General features: G+C 36.0%; 2 protein-coding genes across 6 annotated transcripts in view; one reads left to right on the forward strand and one right to left on the reverse strand.

Moving 5' to 3' along the window:
- GREM2 (gremlin 2, DAN family BMP antagonist) overlaps positions 1 to 26,284 on the reverse strand; it is a 562,614-nt gene that overhangs the window by 380,395 nt on the left and 155,935 nt on the right. The window lies entirely within an intron of this gene.
- The window catches only part of FMN2 (formin 2), a 165,287-nt gene that overhangs the window by 26,746 nt on the left and 112,257 nt on the right, over positions 1 to 26,284 (forward strand). For 2 of the 3 annotated variants that reach the window (XR_012774784.1, XM_075495975.1), the window contains exons 3-5: positions 6,069 to 6,216; positions 12,340 to 12,401; positions 24,888 to 24,920. Coding sequence is in view for 2 of the 3 variants with exons in the window: in XM_075495975.1 (XP_075352090.1) it covers positions 6,069 to 6,216; positions 12,340 to 12,401; positions 24,888 to 24,920 (243 nt within the window). In the remaining variant the exon portion in view is untranslated. The remainder of the gene's footprint in view (positions 1 to 6,068; positions 6,217 to 12,339; positions 12,402 to 24,887; positions 24,921 to 26,284) is intronic. The other variant, XM_075495977.1, reaches the window with a different exon arrangement.

Raw genomic sequence — 26,284 nt, forward strand, 5'->3', positions numbered from 1 at the left:
TGGTCACCCTGTCAGCTGACGAGGTCTTTGTATTTTATGACTTTCTGTACATTAGTTCACCTTCTTAGGAATGACAGTTGTAATGCAATGTCTTTTTTCTAGCTTGGAATTGAGAATACTGTGAGAGTTGAATTTGTATATATTGCATGTCTCTGTTTTCAAGAGGAAGTTTTTACAGTAGTAATAATCACCTTTTCAAATGGAATAGAGGTGAAAGGAATTTTCTAACGAAAGATTTCTTTGGAAAATTCAAATATGTTAGAGTCCAAACTTATTGCAGACCTGTGTAAATGAAAACAACTCCTGATTGAGAAGCTTCTTGCCCCAGCTTAGAATTTCTGGAGAGCATGAATAAGAAAGGACACAATGTCAGATGGTCTAAGCAACAGCTGATAACCTAGTGGTCTTGGAATCTGGTTTTCCAAGTGGAAGTTCAAGTCAGATGTGTAAAGAGGCTAGATCTTGAGGTTCTTCTGTTTCATAGAAGGCTAGCCACTGTTCCCTCTTCCAAGGAAAGTTTGTTGTAAGCTCACCAGTTCAACCTATTCAGCTATATTAAATGTAGAAGTTATTGGGGAATAAGAAGACCAAGACAATAACTCTGGAACTAAATAAGAATAGATGTAGAAATCTGAAATTTAGTTTCCTCATTTCCTTTCCCCATGAGCACCCTAACTACAGGTCTATTGGCTCTGTGGGCCTCTCGTATCCCCAGGATATGATGTTGAATCCTGAGCAATGTTTGATGGGATCAAGCAAGTTTGTTCTGTTTTGTTGAAGAGGTTGAAGTCATTTCATGGGGAATAAATGTTTCATGGTTTTTTGACACTCGAAGTGTTTTTAAATGAATTGTTGAGGCACATCAGTTTTCTGAAAAGAAAAAGATTACTCAAGTAAAATGCTTATCCATCAAGTTTAGTTCATGAGGATAAAGTGCTACTTCAGCCATGTATTACAGTATTATGATTGACTTGCTGTTTTTCAGCCTTGGAAGGCATCTGTGCTCACTAGTGCAGCCAAAGGCAGTACAACCCAAGAGCCCTGTTTAATCACTGCTCTGGTTCTGTCAGTAGTCAGACAGAGCTTTGTTACTGAACCTCTCCTGAAGAAGTAAACCACTTTCCCCATTCTTGATAGTATTGATTTCTTTATTTTAAAAGCTGCTTAAAATAAAGCAGTCTCCTGCTGATAAGAGCATTTTGAGGTAGTCCGGCTCTAATTTCTCGAACTAAAACCTTGCTTGTCAAATTAACTATTTATATGCAGTGGGAACATGCAATTGGCTTGCTTTCATTTTAGAGGTTGTATACTTAGTATATAAGAATGATTAAATTTCCTTAATGGAAAAAAAATTCCTTCCATACACTTGAAGTAGTCTAAACAGCAAACATTTGTATACAAACGTGGAACAAGCTCTTTGGAGCTCTTAGGCTGGAAAACACCTTCTGAGTCATGGAGTCTGGCCCCTCCTTATCCTAAGTACCGTAAAATGTAATTCCCCTATGAGTTTATCTAGTTTCATCTTAAATGAAGTTATACTTTTTCCTCTCCCCACTCCTCTAGCTCTTCCCATTGGAAGGCTGTCCACATCCAGACTGATTTGACGAGTAGGAACCTTCTTGTAACTACCACTCTGTATTTACTCCTGGCCCATTTATACCTGTCTGCGGACATGCCAACGCTTCTGTCCTCCCCTCTTCAGGCTAACTTTGCATGTTTTCTAGTGAAAAATTGTTCAAGTTCACTCTTCGAAAATAAATGGCCTGCAAGATAGGGCCTGATTCCATCATGGCTTAACACAGGAGCCATCAGGGAAGTTAGTACCAATTCACTCTAGTGTAAGAAAGTGTACTGCTAATGCACTTCGCCCATCTGCTGCTGTGCTGAGCTGAAGAGCAGGGGCTACTCCTGATAGCAGTGTGCTTCTGTACTGCCCCACCTTTCCTATCTCACCACGCATGATCTGACTGCACTCTTCCCCCCCGCCTTGAGAATTGTCAAAATACTTCTGGTCAGATTTTTTTCCTCTTGATTCTCACATTGCTAATTCATGCTTTTGCAACCAGTTTGGACAGATGTGTATACATCTATTGTTGTTTCAACTCCATCTCTTGTACTTCTTTTAAGCATTTCTCACAATGGCTATCTTTGTCCTTTGAACTGGAAGCAGATAAACAGTTGATTAAAAAATGAAGTGACATTGAAGAGAAGGTCATATCACCTGCATATCTCCAGGAGCAATACAGCTGCCAGAAGCATAGGTTCAAGGTTGCACACTATATTCCTACAGTGGGGGATATACTAATCTCTCATTCAGTCTGTGGCCCGGGGAACAAATCTGGTCTCTCTGTGTGAAAAATGTGACCCGTTTTCTGAAAGCTCAAGGTCCATCAGTATGCCTTCTGATGTTGGCTGCAGGTCTAGCTCATGACCCTAGTTCTGGATCCACCAGTCTTTTTCTATATGTCATTTGCTAGAGGCCCTTACTTTGAGTTGTTTACAGCATTGGCTTCCATCTTCAAAGATTAGCAGGAAAGCATATCTTCAGCTCAAGCAGTGAAGGAACATAATTAACATTTAATGTATTATGTACCTGAAATGTAACAGTGTGGTACCCAAGAATGAAAATTCGTTACAAAAAGCCATTCTTTGTTCCTACTGAGAGCTGGTTGGGAAAAGAGTGAGTTAAACTACAGACCTGACTCTGTGACTCCATTCTAAACACTAGCATCTATAAGTGGTAAAATGTCTATTGATTAGGTACCATCAGATCCTGCAGGCAGTTTGCCTCGCCCATGTGCGAATGCTCTGCAGTTTTAAGAACCGGTGGAAAGTGCTGTGTAAGGATGTGTGGAAATGAGAACTCTTCTTGACATCATGTTTAGTGCACTGGACTCAGACAGCTTTAAGCTTTCAATGAGTCTGAATAAATAAGACTGGGATCACGCGTTACAAGGATATATATTTTTTTTTTTTTTCCCCTGAAAAGAAGTGCTTTAAACACTAAATAGTGGAGTCTGAGCAAGATGAAGTGGAAATTCCAGATGTATTCAAAGCTTGATCACGGTAAGAGTATTCACTGGCTGTACTTACAATGATATCTAGTAAAAATTGCCTCTCAAATGAAAAGATTAAAGGAGAAAAAGTTGGATGTGGAAATCCAGGTTCGTGGATGCTTCTATTACAGTTATTAACGATAAAAGCAAATTTTTATTTGGATTATTTTGTTTCTTTTGCTTGAGTAGTACTTCAGCATCATAGAATTGGCTGCATATATCTTTCTTCAAACTTCTAATCTTTCTTCTTTTCTTCTAATAATCGTACAAATTTATGGCATTATCTGATTTGGAAAAGGAGAAATGAGATGGTTTAGGATATTAACTGACAAGGAGCTAAAGACAAAAGGTAAAAAGGATTAGATTTTGGACAGTATCATGACTGAATAGGAATTAGGACATTCAAATGATTCATCTCTTTTGAAGGGCATGAAAGTGAAGACAGGGTTAATCTTTTCCCATTTTCAGTGTAGTTTATAGACTATCAACTTGAAGTCCAGACCTTCAGACTACCTGTCTGCCATAAGGGTTTTTCATATTTCAAATTATGTTTATAAGTTTGCAAGTAATCTGGATGTATCTGTTGTTAAATACCTTGTTTATATGTTGAACGCAGATACATTTTGGTTGTAGTGCAAGTCCCTTCAAGGCATTTTTGCAAGTTTACTTTTACCTCTATAAATTTCTATTACATGATGAGTCTATTCCATCACCCTTCTCTATGTTGAATAGTGAATAAAAAGAATCCCAAAACAAAAAACAACACAAAAAAATACTCTTTTATACTCACAAACAAATCTCCCATGCTGGGTTAGGAGTCGGTTATGGAGTTGTGTGATATCTTAATTTATAACTGTTCATAGTTTATGTGCTGTAAATTCTATCAGCAAGAACATAGGTACTTCATATTTTATTACCCTTGTAATGTATCCCATCTGTACAATAATTCAGAGACATACCATGTTTTTTTTAATACATCTTAATTCATGTAGACTAATCATACTTCAAAAATTTGTTGTTAAATGGTTGTACTATATCTTTCAAGAACTGGTATAGTGAAATATCATGTTCAGGAACAGTTTAACTGTTTGTCTTCCTTATTTATGCTATGTCAATATTATCTACAGTCTGTTGTCTTCTGTTTTATTGCCCTATAACCCTACATGTAATCCCATTGGAAGTTGACTGTGCTTATCCAGCTAACCCTTTGTAGAGCTTGTTCTTCCCTGTGTTCCCTGGACTGTGTAAGGTAGTAGAGTGGGCAATATTAATTTGTTCTGGTTTGCCTCTGACTTTTTTGAATCTTATTTTCCTCTGTGTTTTTGAGACTTGGATGGTGCAGAAACAAGATGAATAGCAAAATCCAGCACCTTTTTTTCTTTACACGGTATGTGCAGTACTGGAAATTAGGCAGAAACCCAAAAATACATATCCTCTAAAAAGCTGGAATTTTAGACAAAGGGAAAGTACGATGTTACTGAAAGAACTGCATTAATCAAGCCTGTTTGGATGTTCAGATGCAGTAGCATAGCAATGGGAAAAGGATAGGCTTTTCAAGGAACATAGAGTTCAGGGCTATGTAAAGAACCTGATGTGATTTTGTATTAAGCTTTTTATCCATTTATTTTTACCTTTGTCTAAGGTCTGGGTATGTGGCTGGATTTTTGCCATGTTTTTCATGCTGGAAAAATCTAATGAGCTTTCTTTGACCCCGACTGTTTGAGGCACCCTCTGTAAACCAAAACTTTTTACTTTATATTTTTATATGTACTTATCACTCTTATCACAACTTATTTTTAGGCAAGTGGAAGCTTAGTCACATGGAATAGTGATTATTCCAAAAAAAGTGTTAAATTATTTTGTTCTTCCCCCTGCATGTTTCTTCAATGTTTAATATTTGTGTAAAATTAAAAAAAAAAAAGAGGTTTTAATCTAAAAATGAAATATGCAGCAGGACAAATATATATTACCAATGTTTTACTCGGGCAATAATGTGAATGAAGTGTAATGAGCATGATCTTTGTAAGAAGATGCTACTGTGTGATATGACTGTATTTTCATCCTGTGACTTGATTTTTTTTTTTTCTCCCAGTTTTTGTACTACAATATTTGCATATTTCCAGATCACTTATTAGGATACTCATGCAGTTGCTGTGATTGTTCTCTATAGACTTTACAGTATTATAAAGATTTAATAACAAGGTGTGCATGTTGATGCATACTGGGAGTCACATGAATGACAACTTGAATTGTGGTCAGCTAAAATCTTTCTGTTGGCTTAAAGCATAAGTTTGCCCTAGTTTTCATCAGACAGTCTGGATGTCTCCTGCTTTTAATAAGTGAATCAAACTCAAAGCTATTGATTAATAAGGGTATAATCTGATTTGAGCCCAGAGGATAGAGAAAACTTTTAGCTGTTGGTTTTTTGGTTTTTGTTTTTTTAATTTTATTCTAAAAGCAAACCCACCTTTTTAGCTGCCTTTCTATGAATACGGAAATGCAAATGACAAAAACAGGGTTGCAAAGAATAAATGTCTCAGTTTAATTTATGCTGAAATAATCCTGCTTCTTTTCCTTCCTTGTGCATTTGGTGTAAAAAGATTACATAGTGTGTGGACTGAAATATTTTTCTCTAGCCTATAATCTAGCCATATGTAAAGAAGTACAGTCATGATGGGCAGAACCTGTTATTTCTCTAAGGAAAGAAGTGGCAAAGAGTTCCTCATGCTCAAAAAGGTGCTGAACTGTATTCTAGCATCTCATTGTGCTGTAGATAACTAAAAGATTAGATTTTCTATTGTTAATGGAAGTAATTCCAAAACTGAAACATTAAATTATTTTAATATAGATTTATGTTAAGTCTTTGTCAGGAGATGAAGAGCATAAAAACAAGTCTGTCTTGCTATAGGGGTGGATATTGAGCTATTTGTGTTGGAAACAAAGACTTTGATATTTTGAGCTTGTCTTTCTATACGAACTTCTCAGCTTTTTTTTTTTTTTTAATAACTGCAGCAAGACCAGCTTTATACTTGGGCTGCAGTTAGCCAACCCACACATTCATCAGATTACATTGAAGGAAGCTTTCCAAGGAGAATTCCATCTGTGTGGCCCCCACCCAAACCTCCAGATGAAGAACAAAGACTCAAAACTACAGAAGAAGGTATAGTTCTTGGACACAGACAAGATGGCATGTGGGGGAGCTGCTGTCTTTTAGAATCTAAGATATAAACTTAATATCTTAACTTCTAACAAATACCTGATTTTGAAGATCTTGGATTAGCATCAGAAATAATGTTAGCTATGAATCTAATCAAAAATATTCAGCAAAAATACATGCTTTTTGTTAACAACCAAGATGTGCACCTGCCATCTGCTGACTAATGGATTTTATCAGGTGTTGTGACCCTTGCTCTTTTCCAGTTTACATACCTTCAGAGCCATAAAATATGGGTACTTTTCTCTTCTTAAAAATATGGAAAACTTCAGAAGCCCACTGGTGGTGTACTGAAAGTTATTAGAGTGGTGTAAGGTATTCCTTTGTGGATTCAGCAGTCCCCCGCTGACAGAGAGGTAGGAAAAGTGTATCTGAAAAATAAATAGAGGTGTTGTTTACAAAGTCAGTTTATCTTAAAATTTGTAAGGTTACTCTATGAGCCAAATTTCTGAAATCTTCTGCATACTCATTAAAAGCTTTGTTTAAGCTGGAAATTAAAACAAAACAAAAGAAAACCTCTTACAGCTGACAAACAAATTTAGAAGATAATTTCAAACCTGTTTTCTGTTAGTAGTGTTGATGGGTAAATACCACAGGTTCTTGGAGGCTTAGCTTTGCATTGGCTATTATTCAATGGCTCTCAACACTTTTAGGCTGCATTTATCCCCATTACCTCAATGGGGAGCCACTGGGTATTCTCAAATTTTCCATTTCCTACCACTCCTTTTTTTCATTGCTCAGATTTGAAGCATTAAGTCATTATTGCAACAGATCTCTGTGTTGCTTGTAGGCTTTGGGTAGAGTTGATTTCAGGTTTGCTTCTCTTTGGGATTTTTCTACCACTTCCTCGGAAGACGAGCAAAGTATTCCTTCCATGGATGCCATTTATCATGGCAATGCTTCACTTTTACTGGTATCACTTATTCCAGTGTTCACAAGCAAAATAAGTGATCCTAACAAAAATGCAATGCTGCTATATTATTCTGTTTATGCTGTCGCTTTTACCAAAGCAGCTCTATTAGTGGTCAAGGAAACATTTCTGCATCCATCTCACTGATGCAATTCAGAGTGTGGAACGTTGCAGTACTGGACTGTTGGGCTAGTCCAGTTTTTGACTAATGATCTACTATTTTATGCTGTATTCAATGAAAGTACTTTCATATGTGGTAGTAGAATTCATTGTCATGTACTCTGAGAGGACAGGTTGTGTTTCTCAACTTGGAGACTTGGCTGATGGATGTGTGATCAGAGTATTTATGAATATACTCTGCACTGGAAAAACAAAAAGGTGAATATTTTATTATTTTACTTTGAGGTTTTAGCCCGGCAGAGGCTGGTGCAAGTTAACAACAGTTTTGTTGCTCTAAAATCTAGAAGAATATTGATTACATTAAATATTTTGAAATGTAAGGATATTTACTATTTTTACCAATTTGGAAGAGTATTTCTACCAAGAGGATAATACAAATAATTTTAAATGTATTCATTTTATACATGGTTTGTTTCCATCCTATGTTGTCCTATTTAATGTTATACCCACTACATGGATGTGATGTGCACAGTACTTGTCTGTTCCTTATCTCAGCCGCTGCCCTCTCAAAAACTGCAAAAATATTAAGAAAATAGAATGAGAAGTAAAATGGAAAATTGTGTATTGTGACTATTTCTAAATAGAACATAAATAGTTCTCAAAATTTACTTGAGGTGCTGACACTTAAAATATTATTGAAATTTTGTTTTTTCTGGTGTGAATTTGCAATGTAGGGCATGGAGGGAAAAGGTAAAATTATAATTGTTCTGAATACAATTCAGGTAGATAAACAATTTAACTTTTTGTTTGATTGTTCACATGCTTGCCATGTGGAAGAACCTGGAGGTGAGTGATGTTTCATGTGAAGCATAAACACTTTCCCCAAGATTTGTAACTAAATTATTTTATGTATATGCACCCTTGAAAGGAGGAGGGGGCAAGCATTTTTTTAAAGGGTTTTAATTACTGTGTGCAGAGTAGCTGTACTTCGCATTACATATAATTATTGCTGTATGGATTAAACAGATACAATATTAACATTAGAGACGATGGTTTATAAACAAAAACGTCCATTTTAGACAAAAGTATTGATCTGGAGAGGAATGTAGCAGGATCTTTTTATATGTAGAGTCCTTTATTTTTATTATACATGTTAGCATGAGGACAATACTAGGCCTTCAGGTTTTAAGTAAAGCAAGAGGAAATTCTGCAAGGTGTTAGGTAATCTGTTCCTAAATTAGCAAAGTAGTTAATCATCTGTTTAATATAGTCTGTATTAAATAGTTTTGCTGTGTGCTCTGTGTCATGTGAAGTGTTGTTGGGTGTGAGGAAAGGGCTATTAGAGTGGTCAGGGGGTGGTTTTCTTTTTTTGGTCAGGTTGGTTGGGGTTTGTTTGTTTGTTTGGGTTTGTTGTTTTTTTAGGTTGGCTATTTATTAAAAACTGAAGTTTGTAAATACCCAATATGAATTTGGGTTCAAGTCGGCAGGTACTTACACCAAAAACATTTTTCACTTCTGGATACAGAAAGGTTTTTGGACAAAATGAGTCAATATCACCAATAAGATCAATGTGTATGCCACTAATTTTCCGTCTGAATACCCAAAATCTGTTTCTGTCGTTTCTTATGTATTTGACTCTACCACTCTCAGACCCCGGCACGTTGCCTGAATCTAAACACAACAGGGTATTTGAAATTCAATTATTTTAATGCTTTGCTGATGACACTGTTCCACTTGACATACAGGAAAAGGCAAGTATGCAGGCACTAGAACCCAGTCAGCCTCCCACGTGACTGTCCTAACCACCTGGGCAGAGACTCAAAGATTATACAGTTTCTGCAAAATGAAACAGTCCCAACACACTAAATCTCTGTGTGGGTTTACACCCCAAAATCTGAGTTGGTCTCTTCCATAAAACTTGGCTTGTCCAGACATTTATTTCCTTTGTTTTATGAAAAATGAGGGGAAAAATAAAGTTTGGGTTGGGTTAAAGGGAAGATTTTGTTCGTCAAATAGCACTTTTTTCCTTTCCTTAACTCTTTTTTTTTTTTTTTTTTTTTTGTGGTAGTGGGGTTTGGTTTTGTTTTTTTTAGTTTTGCTTAACAAAGATAAAACCCTGTTAGTTTGCTGGGAATAGATTGTATTTGGTGAATTTTGGCAAACTAACCTTAAATTTAATTGCTCATATCACCCTGAACCCAGCTTATATTTAGAACCCTTTTTAGAAGACAACCTGTCTGAGGTAAAAATAAGCTAGACAATTCTGTCAAATTGTTAAATATGGACAAATATATATGAGCAGCCTGTTCTTATTTTTTAAGAACTTTTGAGTAAGGGAGATAGTTTGTGCCAATTTGCATAACAGGAAACATTACTTTCCAAGTTGTGCGTGTACATGTCTTGTTTAGTACTAGAACGTTAGCAAAGAATAAAACCTGGTGTAAGCAAAGATCAAATTCATCTTAAAGTTTCTCTCAACCATACAGAAATCTAAAATCATTTACATGGGCCCTGGGGAGATCACCAATGCCCAAATACTAGTGAAGGTTTCCTGGTTTTGCAAATCAATTGAGGTAGGGTTAGCAAAAAAAGTTCTCTTCCAGATAATTTGTAAAACAAATATCTCACAAGTGCTTAGTTTAAAAATGTTAATATTCTTCCCTTCCTTTAGAAGAGACATTAATAGCTTTTACTAGAAAATAATAATTCACTGTTTTTGGTGGGGTTCTTTTGGTTGCAATGAGGAGTGAGTGTCCAATTCATTAGCAGCATCCTGAATTTTCTTCACTATATGGACTTATCCGAAAGTCAGCAACAAGGCATGATTTATCCATACTAAAAACTTGTCAAAGTGAGAGATGATGGGTTATTTCCTCATCCAGCTTTTTATGACTGGGAATAATTTTGTCAGATGAGACTTGAAATGCTGTTTTAGTAAACAATTAAAAAAGGTTGAGAATTGTTAATTTTCAAGGGGTAGCTTTGCAGCATGACTGTCATTGGCAATGAAACTTCCCCCTTGTACGTCTCACCTCCCAACAGCTGAGATTGTCAGAAAGCTGTGAGGAGGCCAAATGTCAGGAATTATGAATCCAGAGGTTCTGGACCACAACTGCTTCACTCTTCCTGCAAAAGGTCAACAGATTTGCCTGCTGTATAGTGGTACCCTTAAAAGATATAAGAAGGATGTGAGATGCACATGTTGTCTGGGCAGGTATAAGAAAAATAGTTCTATTCTTGTCCTGTGTACAAAATTAGGCTATCACCAGTTAAAGAAGCATCATTGGCAGTAGCTACTAAGCTGGTTAGAGATCTTTGCACTGTGTAGCTGCTCGGGTATTTTTGTTTGTTGGGTTTGGTTTTTTTCTTTTTTTCTAGTTATCTCCTATCAGGCAAGGAAACTGAGGCACAAAGAGGTTCTTTAAGGTCAGAAAGGAAATCTGTAGAAAGGTCAGAATGGAAACCAGAGCTTTTAATTCAAGCCCTGTGCTTTAACTACAACTGACTCTCTTCCATAAATAAATTAAAAATAAGTCTTTGTTATTCTCTGCAATAGCTTACCAAAAGACTTGAGGGTCCTGAATGTGTATTGGGTTGTTACATGCTTGTGTCATTTCCAGCACAAAATCTGTTATTTCTTTTATCCAGCAGGCAATCAAAATACAGCAGTGTAGAAACAATGCAGGAATGTACAGTACATGTCTCTCACTGAAATAAGTATTAGCATGATTAAGGTTTTCATGTAATTTCTTTTGTGCTTAGGCTTGGTTTAAATTGAAATGTTTTTATGAAAACAGAGATCTCAGAGACTAGTATTTGTAGATAGAATAATTGTTATCCACGTTTTAAAATAAGAAAGGGAATCCACTTGGGGGGTGGTATTATGTTTGGATACACATTTTCCAGGTAAAATGAGGAGATAAAAGTTCTTAGTCCCACTGTTATTTTATTTTTCATTGTCACTGTGATGGTTGGAGATCTGTAGTTCCATTTTAAAAACCATCATTCTGGGACAAATAATTTTTTTTTTCTCCATTTAAAGACAGTAACTAAGTGAAGGAATGCTTAGATATTCATCAGGATTCTCATTAGTTATTCCAAAGTAGAAAATAATTGAAGAAGATACTACTAGAATGAAGTACCGCTGTTTCATTTTCCAATGTAAATGAGTAACATGGTCAAAATTCAAAAAGTCAAATTAATGCTGGTTCTATGCCCAAAAGAGAGGGTGTGGAATTCAGTACAAAGGTGAAGAATTAGTTTTGTGTCCTCAGCTTGAAAGACCTCAGTTCTGGGAAGCTCTGACTGTACACTCACGCAATAAGCGTATAGTCCCAAACCATCCCTTTGTAAGGCTGAGATGCTGTAGACAGTGAATAATAAAGCTAGGATGAAATTGAGATTTCTCAAAATGTATTTGCAATAGTGAGGCCAATTGCATTCAAGCACACTTTAAAATGTGAGTTTAGATCTGTATTGCTATCTATCCTATTGTGGAGATCTCAAATTTTGACAGTAAGGCAGAGGAGGGCTAGAGGAGGATATGAAAAAGACAACGTAGCTGCCAACAGTCATCATTCTGCTCATGGGTTCTTTTGGCCTTTTGTGAACAGACACAGTCTTCAGACCTTAAGGACAGAAATACTTCTTAATGAGAATGGATGGGAAGAACAAGCATGAGAACTTTTCCTTGAACTTCTGCGGAATGTATATAATAGAGCCATAAGTAACTATTTTTCTTTGAATCAGAAATTTTGACAATCAAAATTGACTTCTTCCAAGTTTTATGTGCTACGCATTTAAGATGATAGCAGTTAATGTTGAGTCATAATAAATACATTGCAAATTGAGATCAGACTGGCTTTAATTATACATACAACCTGTTCATTTAATTTCAGATGGATAATTTGGAAAGTGGGACAGTTAACGCTTTTTAACTCTACCCTCTTTTCATGGAATTCTTAATGTATATTTTGAAAAAATCAATGAATTTTTTATATATAGAACTTTTAAAATCTTTATCTTCTTTTCAAATTCAGAGTTGAAATCTACTGTCCTAGAAACAGAGAAACAACGCATAGATGATGTTCAGCGGGTACAGGTAAGATTCTAACGTAAGTGTTTTGTCTATCATTTTGTAAAGACTGGGAAAGCAGTACTTCAGGTATTTTTGCAATAGTTTTGTGTACTGAATGTTCTGAATGCAAACATTTGGAAGTGTATTTTTGATTCTAAATTTTTATTTCAAAATACTTACTCCATAGTGTATGTAGGTACAAAGATTCAAGGTTCCTGCCTGCCTAAGGTGATTCTTATAAAAAGTTATTTTTCACTTCACTCAGAAGTAAGTTAACACCTGTTTCTGGAGGTCTGATGGCATTACTAAAGAATAGCAATAAAAGATCTTGTTATATTAGCAATCTGCAAAAGTTCATGTCAATAACAGTGGCAGAGACTTTTTTCTATTTCTCCGCTGAAGCTTATAGGTAGTAGGTGAACAGATTTAGGGTGCCATGCTGGACTTCAAAAGGAGATAACTTAATACTGCTACAGTGGAGACTTAGTCTGGGTTGGACTTGTTCAACATAAACACAGTCGAAATTTTTTTTTAACATGTCACCATTCATGTTATATTCTTCTTTAAATGTGGGGCAGTTTGGAGTTGAGGAACTTAATTTTTTTTTTCCTCAAAAGACTTGCTTATTTTCTGTGAAAGCTCTCTGATCACAGGTACCAGACTTATCTTACTAGTGAGTAAGACTATTCAATTGTTCTGGAAGGCATGAAGAGGAAGACAAAATTCTGGTTTCCTTAAATCTTGGTTTGGAAAAAGGAGTGGCCAAAAGCTTTTGATTTCTCTGTGTTTTTTTTCTTGGTGGGGTTTGCTTTTTGTGTGTGGTTTTTTTTGTTTGGGTTTTTTGGGGTGGTGGTTGTTGTTGTTAATGACTGGATTTTTTTGTTATTTTTAAAACTAGCCTATTATGTTGTCCAATTACTGAATTTCATTTGCTAGTGTTGTTAGAGATTCCCATCCGTCTTGCTTGGTGTTGATCTCTTATGACAGTAATGTGAACTTCTTCCATTCTGTACTGTTATTCATCAATAAAGAGCAGAAATAACTGTTTTTAATGCATGATCAACTCACTTGCAAAAAATAATCTCAAGTTTTTGCTATATTATGTCATCATCATTATGGTTTATTTTGAAAATCAGAGTGGAAGTTATTTTATTTGACGAACTGTATGTGGATAAAATGTTTTCATGTGTTCAAACTATTTCTGTACAGTCCCAAACAGTTGAGTATATTCCACCTGTCTATCAGTATCTATCTATATCAAGCTATAAAAACATCTAGAAAGTAGAAAGGTCACACTAACTCTTTTTCATCATGTTTGTTGATAAATCCTTTACTGCAATCAGATCATTCTTGGTGTTACTTGTACTTTATGAAATGTTTCTGCTGGAGATCTAGCCTCTTTTATACTTTGTCTAGCTTGTCCATAGTTTTCCTTTCTGAAGAAAGCAAACATTGGCTGAAGTTAGCCAAGTAGGTGATTTTTCTCTTTTCATTCAATACATGACAAAGGAAGAGGGCCCTAGTGTAAAATTTGAAACTGATCGACTAAGTCTACTTACAGGCTTCTTTCCTTTCCCTTCCCTGGGAAAAGACATTTTCCACATGCTATTAAAATAATTGGAGATGGTCAATATTGACATAGAAACTAACGCAAATGTAACATGATGCTGATTAAATACTCTCTCATGATAAACAGTTAACTAAAAGATTCAGAATAGTTCTAAATTAAAAGCACAAGTAACACACACACAGAGCCTGGATTCTACACTTTCTTGCCACTGAAAGGGGCTTTTTAATATATCCTCTCCATTTCCTTACCTTTATAATGTTAGACATAACCTTCATATTTTGCAGCGTAATTTCCTAAAGTTTTTAAGACTGCTCTTTTGAGTCCAAAATAGCTAATTTCTAAAAATTAAAATTAAAAAAATGAGGCCCTGGAGGTGCGCTTGCTTTTAGTGCAGGAATTGGTAAGCAGAGGAAAAATAAGAAAAATTGGCAGCCATTTCAAGTCCTGGTTTTGAAATGCCAGAGAGGAGCAACAATGTCTACTTAGTCTTCCCAGTACAAACAGAGAAAGCTTTGTTAGGCCTAACTCCTTTAGTGAAGGCAGAAGAGAAATTGAATGTCCTAATTTAACTCTAGCTTCAAACCTGATGTTTAGATTTGACAGCTGTACTTTTGTGCAAGACCCAATTTCTTTTCTGTTTCGCCCCCCTGATCTTTCGTGGTACCCTTGCAATTTTCCCTACATTTTACTCAATTTTCAGGTTTGCTTGATTTTGTTTACATGGTAGGTAAAAATAGAGTCTTAGCAGGAAAAAAAAAAGCAAGCATCTTATAATTGTGAAATGAGTACATGAAAACTAGGCTTTGGTTAGTAGTGGGACATCACAGAACCAAAACCCTAAAGTTGTTTGGAATTCACCTAAATTCCTTGTTCTCCTATATGCCTTATTATCAAAATATTTTAAATTCCTTCTTTTTTTTATCGTGTGTGATTAATGCCTATTCTGAGTATCACACAAATTTAAAAAGAAAGCCCTCATTACGTTTATTTAAAGGTCAGCATCCAGATGTAATGAATTCTTCTTCATGCCATTGACGATGACTGGTCTCTGTAATCCTGTCTCAGGAGATGAGGTTTTGCCAGACTGTTCCAATTTCTAGCAGTTTGGTTATGAGATAGTTTACACTGAGTATTTAAACTGTATTTACAGCAGAAAAGCTTGCCATCAAAAAATTCTTATGCCTGTAATGTTTCCAGCTCAGTTGTTCACTTTGGTTTGATTTACCCCATTTAAACCAACAAATAATCCCTCAACCAAAATTATATACCGTGTTGGAACACCACGTACTTTAACTGGTAGTAACAACCAGACAAAATTTGGGCAGTTCGCGGGCGCTGAAGACAGATTTATGCTGCATGATCTATTGGTGGACTTTCCAACAATACCATAGGGAAACAATTCTGGCCTTAAAAACCTTAAATTACAGGACACATTTTGCCATGTTGAATATACTTTCCACTTTGAAAACATTATAAGTCTGACTCTTGGAGTGTCTCTTTAAAGTATTCCTAACTACCACACTTTGCTGGTAACCCCTCTCTCAGCCTTTCAGCGGGGACCTTTTTTCTTCTTCAGTCTTTAACTACAAATTATTGTAACTCCTTAGGGTAATAACTTAGTGACGCTTGAAATGTTCCGATTTTGACACTTAGTAATACAAGAAAAAAGGTTGTGAAATCCTTTAAGATAAATACATAATAGGTCTATTTAGAAAATATAAATCATTGGTGGGATTGGGATTTACTTTTCATTATTATAAAATGTCACAGCTAGACTTTGTCTGGGAAACATGCAAAACTCTCTTAAATGAAATTTCAGAAAGATGATTCTTTACAGGTGAAGGTAAGATAAAGAAAGTAAATGTAAGATTTGTCTGAAATGGTGAAATGATTCTGCTACACATACAAAAAGAATAAAATAAAAAAGGCACATTTTTAAAACCTGTGTCATTTTGGTATTACATGGCTTTCATCAGAGTAGAGGCAAACTGTAGATGAGACTGGTTAACAATTGCATTCAACAAAAAATGGAGGAAAACTGGGAACTCTTCCTTTATGAGCTCCCAAACCATTCTGTGGCTGTGGCTCTTTTTACACTCCTTGATTTTGCATGTTCTTTCTTGAGATATTCATTTAGAAGGACCCAGAGATCCTGGGAACATGTGCCACTCCTCTTCCATCCCTTCACTACTTGCGGGTTACTTTTTGTAAGGGGGAAGAGAAGGCTTGGGGAGGCAATGAATAGTTCTTCTAAGACAATTCTTTCCCTAAGTATGATTTCCAAAAGTATGATTGCTAAAGTCTTAGATTTCAGCAGGGGGAAAAAAGGTACACATTTGGGTAAAAAAAAAAAAAAAAAAAATCTACTATATGCAGTTGTCTCTTTGAGGAAAGAAAGGAGTATGAAAGAAGCAAACTTTTTTGGAAGTTTTCCATATGAATCGAATGGTAGTGAAGGCTGTACCTATTGCATTTTTCAAAGTAAATACTGTAGCTAACTGATGATCTCTGTCCTGACAAATAGAATTTGTCAGGACAAATTCTATTTGTCAAATAGTCTGGAGCAGAAGTCTTATGAGGAGCGGCTGAGGGAGCTGGGACTGTTTAGCCTGGAGAAAAGGAGGCTGAGGGGAGACCTCATCGCTCTCTACAACTACCTGAAAGGAGGTTGTAGAGAGGTGGGGGTCGGTCTCTTCTCCCAGGTAACAAGTGATAGGACGAGAGGAAATGGCCTCAAGTTGCGCCAGGGGAGGTTTAGACTGGATATTAGGAAATTTTTCTTCACCGAGAGGGTTATCAAGCATTGGAACAGACTGCCCAGGGAAGTGGTTGAGTCGCCATCCCTGGAGGTATTTAAAGGACGTTTGGATGAGGTACTTAGAGACATGGTGTAGTGGTGGTTTTTGGCAGTGTTAGGTTTATGGTTGGACTCGATGATCTTAAAGGTCTTTTCCAACCTATATGATTCTGTGATTCTGTGAATTAGATATATTGTTTTAAGGAGAACTGTATCAATGTAAACTTCCTGCAACATCATGCCAGCATACCCCAATCTCAGAAAACAAAAAGCCAAAAAAATTCAGAGGTATAAACCTGTTTTGTTCTTATCTTGCAAAAAATAAAGCCAAGCTTGCACTATGTGGTGTGCAGGAACTTATGTTCTAACTGTAGGTCCAATGTGTAATGTTAGAATTGGGATATCTTCTTAGCTTAAAGCAGGTGAATATCAGGAAGCATATGTAGGCAGATACTGTTTTCTTGTTAGCCTTGAGAATAAATTATGCTTTAAAAAAAATGCACAGAAAGGAAAGAAAGTTTGTGTGAAACAAGAGAAACCTGGCAGAAGGCTTTACTGCTGGGGTCACAGGAACTGCTGAAGTGCAGAGCATTTTGCTCTGGCTGTAAAGGGGAGGCTAACCTCTGTCGAATTTCACTCCAGAACATAAGTGCAGATCAGGTATGCTCTGTCTTTTATGTTCATGTCCATGAAATATAGTTCTTATGCAGAAGTTTCCAATTTTATTGATGGAAATCTGTCTTTGATTCTTAATATTAGGACTTACTCTTCAGTTTAAACGTGCTGCAATTTTCAGGTTTGTTTTTGGTTTGTTTTTAGAAAGACTAATAAGCACTAATAGATTTTTCATGTTTTACAACTGTAGCAGATTGATTAATTAAACTTTTTAAAATATGAAGTGAGGTTCTCCGAGTTGAGACCTCAATATCATTTAAACAGAGATTGACTGTTCCAGTCTGTTCTTCTTTCTATAGGACTAGTAGCTGAACTTTGTGATTAAAACACTGTGTTCTGATAACGTCGGGATTTCTTGGGCTGTGAAGGAAGGATGAGAACGCAAGTAGAAATATTAAAAATGAGGGAAGAAGTGTTTAATTAGAGCGCCTGAAAGACATCATGAAGAAGTCGGCCTACTCGGCCACTAGATGGCAGTTAAGTATTTTTGACTGGACTGTGCAAGGCACTTGTAAGTCATTCCCGAGGGGTCCTCCAGATACCCTACAGGAAGAATATTAATTTATTTTTTTCTCTTAGTCAGAAAGTGGTGGCTTTCTGGTGGTTAATAAGTTAGCCTGAAAAAGTACACACATTTACTGTGTTTAATCTGACCAAAGTTTAGTAATTGGAGCATCTCTCAAAGATAATAAAACTGTGTCCTAAAAATAATAACAAAAATCCCAAAACATTAAATGTTTAGAAAGTTCTGTTCTGTCACTGTTAATTTTTCTTTTTTTTAAACCAGTGAAGGGAACACATTTAATTTGGTCTACAAGACTTCTGGATGACTGTCTTTGTAGTGGTAGTTTAAAAGTTTTACTGCTGAATTACAACCATTTAAATAAAGAGGTCAATTTTCTGTTGGATATGAAATTCATTTTTTCATCCATAATCCTGAATCTTTTTCATTTAGTTCTGATGAGGGAGAGATTTAAAAGAAAAAAAGTGCATCATAGAATATAAATCATAGACTCCATATTTAAATAAAAATAAACAAAGGAGTATAATATGTCAAGCCTGTGTGGTAGAAAAATAAAAGCAGTTAATTCTCAGAACAAATGTTAGTATTTTGTATTATATCCAGACTTCACAATACTTGGATTGACTTCCGTTGTTTTGCTTGAAGGCAGTGTTTGCTTCTTTAAAAGGAACAATGCATTGGTGTAATTTTCAGTGGAGTGACAATAGCACATTTTTGCACTGTTCCTCCTGGCCATGGTGAGACTAAAATTTGTTTTGTTCTAATCTGTGTTCTTGATGTTAATGTCAAGATGAAGTTTTACTTACATGCTCATTTAAATTTGAAAGGCTCTTTATTCTGTTTTTGCTCTTTGATACATGGCATGCTACCTCAATTATAGCTCTGAAATAACATAAGTCATAGCGTAATTTAGGGCTGAATAGGCATTAGGAGGTCATGCTGTCCAATCCCTTCCCCACCAGCACCCTCCCTCAAGCAAGGCTAGCTTAGATGTTTGGTTGTTTTTCTCAGGATTTTGCTCATCTCCGAGGACAGCTATGTGGTAGTGCTAATATGTACTTCCTGCTTTGCCTAATCAGTGGTAAAATGGTAAGTCTTGCTACATTTCTGATGTGTTGGTTTGATAACAGCTTAAGGAGATAAAAACGTGCTCTAAAAGCACGTGTATTTCCTGTGAGTTACTCCTAATTCAAATACTGCGTACATACAGGCATTGATTAAAATTCTTAAGAAACTGCTGGTGGAGTTCCAGTGATTCATCTGGTTTCATGACTTCTGCATCACAGCCTTTTATGAGAATATGGCAGAGCATAATCTAAATTTTGCATCTAGTAATTATAATAAGCATTCTGCATTTTCCATTTTGACTATGCTTTATACTTGAACACAACCAGACAGACTTTTTTGTCATTTTAGGTACAACTTGTTTGAAAAGTCGCACCAACCTTAAGGTTCAGACAATAATAATGCCTGAACAGTGTGCTTGCAAATTCTATCCAATGGAAGTTGACTTAGGATTTGCAGACTTCCTTTTCTTCTGTCATTGATGGGAAAATGAGGAGAAATGAGAGTAAAACTGAGAAACTTATTTATTTTAACCAGAATTACTTGGTGGTGCTTAAAATCCTTGGCTATAATGTGAGAGACTTTTTCTTCTTTCTCAAGAGATGAATTCTTGTATGGGATAGGGCTTGGATGGGAAGAATTACCTCTTTTCTGTCTGTGTGTGATTCTGAGCACTAGTATGTTCTTTCTCTTGCCTTTTACAGTGAGCTGCTTCTAAAATACTAGCAAAGCACTGTCACTTCTCTGAGGGAGCAGTGACTAGAAATGCATGATAGGCATACGCTTAATGAAAATGCAATTTTAAATTGTTTTCTATTTTCTCCTCTGACTCCTCGCTCTTTTTACTCATGTTTTCATTGAGAGAGTGTTCCTTCCATCTATGCATTCCTGGTCAGAGCAAAATATATAGCAGAGCTGTATTAATTATTAAAATACGAAATTTTTTCTTAAATTCTCTAAAACTGAAATCCTATTTCAGATGAAAAGCTATATACTCCCCTTCTCCCAAAATTTGGTTTTGGGAGTTAAATTGGAAGTTTGATTATTTCTGTATGAAATTCCTCTCACCTTTTGGAGGGAAGTGAAAACAAAGAGCTTTTGTATATTCAATGGTACCATACTGTATTTGGATTACATAGAATATTTTAGGTACTATAGTATTTACTTACCTTCCAAACTTTTTTTAAAAGAACTCCAGATAAATTGAATTTAAGAGAACAGATTAAGAAATCATATTAAATACAAGAGGGCATCATGAAAAAGTGTGTATATATAAGTGTGTGTGTATGTGTGCGCATATGTATATATATATATATATACACACACATACAGATGCATGTTTCATAAAACGTGTCTCCAAACCATATCTGGTCACTGAAAGAAAATTTCTTCTTGTAACATTCCTAGCAGGACAGACTGATCTCATTTGTCAAGTTGGCTTAACGTATTTGAGAGACCTCATCCAGTCAAAAGTGAGCCATGTTCTAAAGATTAAATTCTTCTTTTATTTCTCTCAGCATTAAAGATCAGGTGCTGCTTTACAGTGGTGTAGAACCTGAGAATTTCCACAGGACCCTGTGTGTGGAAGAGAGATAAGAAATGCTTTAAAACAGACTAACTAGTTTAACTTCTACTTACAATCAGATCAAAAGATAGTTATCATCAGGTTCTCCATTTTAAGTTGGAATAAGTAAAACCAACAAGATCACTTTTTTATTTTCTGTATTTTTATTTGTTCTTTAGAGTATATGCCAATAGGTATATTCAAAGGCCAAAACTACTCATTAAAAATTAACTTGCATATTCCTGAATGTTTAATTACTTTGTTTTCAATATTCAACTTTTCCTGAAGACAAATGGTTTTTTTCTAATGTCCATGATACCAAAAAGTTTTTACTTAATCTCCCAAAATGTAAAGCTCATCTTTGATAATTTGATTGTGATTGATTTTATTTCATGTTTTCTCACCCAAAATGATACAGCTTTGCTTTTAATATAGCCTTCATACTTTCAAAGAGTTAGAGAAGCTGACTGACCTCCAGCCCCCTGCCTTCAGCATGTTCGTGGATACATTTGTGAAGACTGTGATTCCATTTCTCCAAACTTCTGTCATGAGTAGTAGGCTCATATTTCAGGGTAGTGAAGACTATTCATCCCTTTCTACAAAGATTTATTCTTACTGTGGATATTCTTTGCTGCTTATTCCCTGCTGGAAGCCTGAAATAAAAGCAACATGTGAACCTCCCATTTTGTGGTCTGGCTGAACTCTTGGATAAAAAGGGCAAGTACTGTGTAGAAGTATCATACTCTGGACAGTTGCTTATCAGGATGTGGCAAAGTTCACCTGGAAAATCATTACCTTTTTTGATCTCCAGTTCTGGACCGTCAGGAGAAGAAATTAAAGCCATTCTGAGTCCTCCAAATTTAGATTCTTACTGTTCACATTTTGGGCAATAGAATCCTTATTGTTATTTCTAGAATAAAAACTAGTATAGTTTCTGTATATAAACACAGAAATAATAATAGAATGAGGTAGTTTACACAGTGACTGCTTCCCAGGTCACTGGTCAATCTCAAGTTGAATCAAAAATCAAGAAAAGGCCTGGTGTGAGAAAGTTCAACTCCTTTCTCTAGTATGCCAATGTAGTAATGTTGAAGGTATGCCAGATTTTATTTTGTGTTTTAACAGAATGAGGTGGATGGTTGCCTTGGCCTGGATACATAGGAAAACTACTCAAATCTTTTAGACAGATAGTTAAAATACTTTAGGACAAATGCAGGCGATAGAAGAAAGGAAGTCATTCATCACGTGATAGTCATTTCAATAAACAGCCTAAATATTGAGCAGAAAATAAATCCAGAACAGTTTTTACCCCAACTTTTAAGGAAATCTGTGACTCTTAAGGTACCTGTTGCTTATTGGATTGCTGGCATAGGTGGCTAGGTTTTAGTTACCTCTTCATCTGCTGAAAGACCCAAGTGCAGCTAATTCTACTCTAGCAGTCTCTTTGAGATCAACAGCAGAACACCTAAAAAGAAGCAGAAATAGGCAAAATAAGGTTATATTAAAATTAACAAAGTTGAACCTCTTCCCCCTCCCCCTCCCCCTCCCCCCCTTCTATGCCCATTCTCATTTATGTACTTGTTTTACACTGAGTGAGTGACAGAACAGTTAAACCAGTCTTTGGGCTAAATGAAGCTATATGGTGGGGTAAGCCTTTTTTGAAGTCTTTATTGTTTACTGCTGTACTATTTCATGCTTCTCTGTTAATGATATTTTATATATGCTAGGAGAGAAACCTTCAAGACTTAAGGGGTGGGGTTGTTGGTTTTTTTGTTTGGTTGTTTTTTTTAAATAAAGCAGGTCTAAAACACTCTGGGCAGTCAGGCTGAAAAATGCTATTTGTGCAGGGTAAAAGTAATATTATGTAAGATGACAGTAATTATACTTGACTGCTGTTTAGCTCCTAAGGTGGTCAGTAGTTCTGTGAGATTTTTATCTTGTCTGTAGTCTACAAAAATTCTTTTGAGGTTCCTATTGTAGCAGAACTTGCATATAACGTAAGGTTATATTTCAGCTCAGTTAAGAGTCTTACAACTTATAGAGAGAAAACTCTTTCAATATTTGATGCATCTCAAGTTGGGTTTTGGTTTTTGTTTTTTATTATTTACTAAAATGGGAACTCTAAAGAACTGGAATCTTATCCTCTGAAATGCACTTAGCCCAGGGATAAGGAATTGAAACTGTTCAGGAACAGAAGCTTCAAGAAACTTAATCTGAACAAAACTGTTTTCTTCTGACTTCCAGCTTTAGAAGTTGGATGCATCTTTCTTCAAAGGTCCATGCTCCCTGCTGATCCTATGTTTGTTTATTTGAACTATTTGAATTGCAATAATTATTGATTTCTGCATGTAATGTGGGGGTTTTTTGTCACCTGTGATAGGTTATGACAGAACCTCTTGGTTGATTAGACATGTGCTAGCTCATTAGCTTAGAAAGAGCTAAATAGTCCCAGTGCCAGCACAGTGCAGGCTGGTGTAATCCATCTGTTGCAGCGTGTCACTGTGTGGGAGATTAGCTCACGTCCACCAAATAAAGTTTATCACTCCAGGCAGGGCAGTGCATTACACCGTTTCTATTCCAGGGCTTCAGCGCTATATCGGGGAGCTGTGCATCATGTTTCCTTGTGGTTGTAGGAAGAAACAGGGAGCGTAGCTTAAACTATTGTGAAAACGTATCTCCTTTGTCCCCATACGTGCACCTTCAGTATAATAAGAGCTTCTCAAAAAAGATTTGATCTTGTAGTCTGAGGAAGAAACTAGTATCCAATACTAATTCTACTCCTTCAGCAGTTCTCCCTGATGCCATTGGCAAGTTTGCCAGCTTTTGACTCCACTTCTTCTACTGTAAAACTAAAATGCTGCAATGGGCTTTGAGGATTAAGTAAAATGTGAGAATTAATTAGATGGATGCTATTTTGTTTGGATGCAAATCAAGTATCCATCAGTACTTCTCATTTGACAATCCCTGTAATGCTGAAAATGCCTGTTAAAATGTTGTGTCTCCTTTTCTTAAGGTTGATCTGCAGTTGCAAGAAGCAGCTTTGAAAATGAGACAGATTTAAAAAGAGAAAGCTTTAAAAAGAGAAACCTGAATAGAGATCACATTTCTCTGAATTAAATCCTTACCGTGGCACTACTTTGTGCCATTCGGTGAGCATGCGCGCTCAAAAATTTTTCACTTCACGTAGAAAAGAGACATTTATTAACAGAGTTCGGAAGAGCATCCTTCCAAGTAACTGGACGCTGCTAGTACCACCAGGTGTTGACTTATTGGAAGACCTGAGGGGTCTTTTATTTTGCCATCTTAGTCCTGTTTAACTGTATGCTTCTATTCCCTGTGCGTGCTTGCAATCAGGTAGCAGCATAGACTCTGAATCATGAATTCTGATGTAAAGAAACTAAAAGGTTAATGGTTTGGGGAAAAAAAAAAGTAGTATAATCCTATCATCTAAATATGAATTCTACCCAGAGAGGAAATTTCATGACACTAAGTGACAAATTGCTGAAAATGATCAGACTGCTGATGCAACTTGTTGGCTTGTAATAGTAGAAGGCATTAACTTCTAAAACTAAACTGTAATGTGTCTTTATTTTTCAAATATTCCAAAATTACCATTAAGAACTGCCATTATGTTTATTTTCAGGACAAAAAGACACATTATGGCTGTTCATAAAGTATATAAGTGAATGCAAGTTGAGATAGACAGATAAATATTTAATATAGACACTTATATGTGTGTGTGTATATTTACATATAGACTAGAGCTAAATTTCACAGATGTGTGGGTTTTTTTCTGCCTGGAAACTTAGTTATAGAAGGGTCTGTAGGTTTCAGTCACTCATCTGAGAAACTAGGACATCAGACTCAGTAGAGAAGGTAGCTGCAATCTGAGCTTTTACATGTTTGAAGATCCTGGGCGTGTTCTATCTCTATAGACCAGCTTTATGCTGGACATCTGATGTGCACATGTGGAAAACATGACAAGATTGGAATGAATTGGATGTAACATATGGGCTCTTAGTACATGTGCGGGTCCAAATGTACAACCTTTATACAGTAAAGGCAGTATTCCCAGATCAGTTGGATACTGTACACACACAAGCCTGTCTGTGCAACACAACACAGTCAGTCCAGCAGTCCCAGACTAAGCATCCAACTCATTGCACATGGAACATGTACAACCTGTTTGAGAAATGTTGGGCACCATTCTATAGCCATACACCTCTGGATTTTCTTTTTCCTACTCGCATCTTTCACGCTCAAGTCACCTGGACAAAGCAAGGCTTAAGCTTCCACCTTTCTTTCTTTCTTTACAGAAAGAAGACTGTTCCACAGTACCTGGGTCCTGGGTAAGAACTCTAGGCAAGACAGAGTTCCCTCATATCTCTTTTAAACCCCGTAGGTTTCTGCTGTGGAATTGTCCTTTGGATTAAAAATGAACCTTCTTTTCATTATGTGTTTTTTTTTTTTTTTTTTTAATCTGGGTCTTCTGGTTCTTGTCAACAGCTTTTGACCATCTTTTACATGTGTGAAAAATTAAGTCTTCCCTTGCTTATTCTTCTAAGAAAACTGTCTAATTTTCATTTCTGATTGGACTTATATATATTAAATTTCCTTCCTTGTTGAGGATAGTGGAAACTTGCTGTGGCTTATGTTTGTTTGATAGAGCCCTTTCTGATCTACAGGAAGACTTTAAACTTCTTGCTAGGGGAAAGTCAGAAATCTAATTAAACTAGTCTGAGGGCATCTTAAAAGTCAAAATGAAAAATATCTCTATCTAAAATAATTACTGAAGCGTATAAATACTGGGGCTTTGTTTTGGTTTTTGTTTGTTTGCTTTTTAAACCAAATAAACTTAAAGTATGTAATTTCCTCTGGATAAATATCTCTGCATTCACAGCAAAGTCTTGTTTGTTCATAATATGCTGTTTCTGTGAAAACTTGGATATATTGGTGATTCTTAGGTAACAACACAATAGCAAATCACCAGGTTGTCTGAAATACCATGTCTCAAGGACAGCAGAAAAATTGTTTCTTAGGGCATGGGGTAAAAAGTTACTATAATTCATCAATACGTTTTTCTTTCTTGCCTGAATTGCTTGATCATCTTGCTTGATTGCCCATTTTTTTTAAAACTTTAAAAAATACTTCTTCTCTTGAAAGAAATTTCATGGTCTGCAGGGTAAATTCTCTTGTAAAACAGTGAATTCTAGGTTTTTCCTGTAGTTCAGGTAGAATTTCAGGATTCAAGGATTACGTCTTTTTCTTGTGAAAAGTTGAATCCAATCTCCTGAATAAATGAGTTTTTAAAACTGTGAACTGTTCTGAGATCAGCCATCATTAAGGCAAATCTCTTCAGAACCATTTAATATTGTGTCTAATCGTGTTGGCTTCAGTTTGCTTGTGGCAGGAATTAATTTTCCAATTCAGGTAGAATTGGGAAGCTGTATCTGTTGTACAATCCTTGGTGGAGTGTTCTTACAGTGTAAAATGGGAGCTTAGGGGAGTTACAGTCTGGGGAAACTGGGTTTGTTCTCAAATAACTGAAAACTGGTGTGTGGCCTTAATATCCTAGGAACACATTTCCTTCGATAATGTTGCCTTTTGAAGAATTGATAGGCCTTATTGTATTTTCAGGTGACTGGTGGGGGATAAGAGCAGATGAAACAAAGGGGTAATAGAATATTCTTTTTCTTTTATAATTAAGTTCTTC

Source organism: Mycteria americana, chromosome 3 (genome assembly GCF_035582795.1).
Source record: "Mycteria americana isolate JAX WOST 10 ecotype Jacksonville Zoo and Gardens chromosome 3, USCA_MyAme_1.0, whole genome shotgun sequence".
NCBI lineage: Eukaryota > Metazoa > Chordata > Aves > Ciconiiformes > Ciconiidae > Mycteria > Mycteria americana.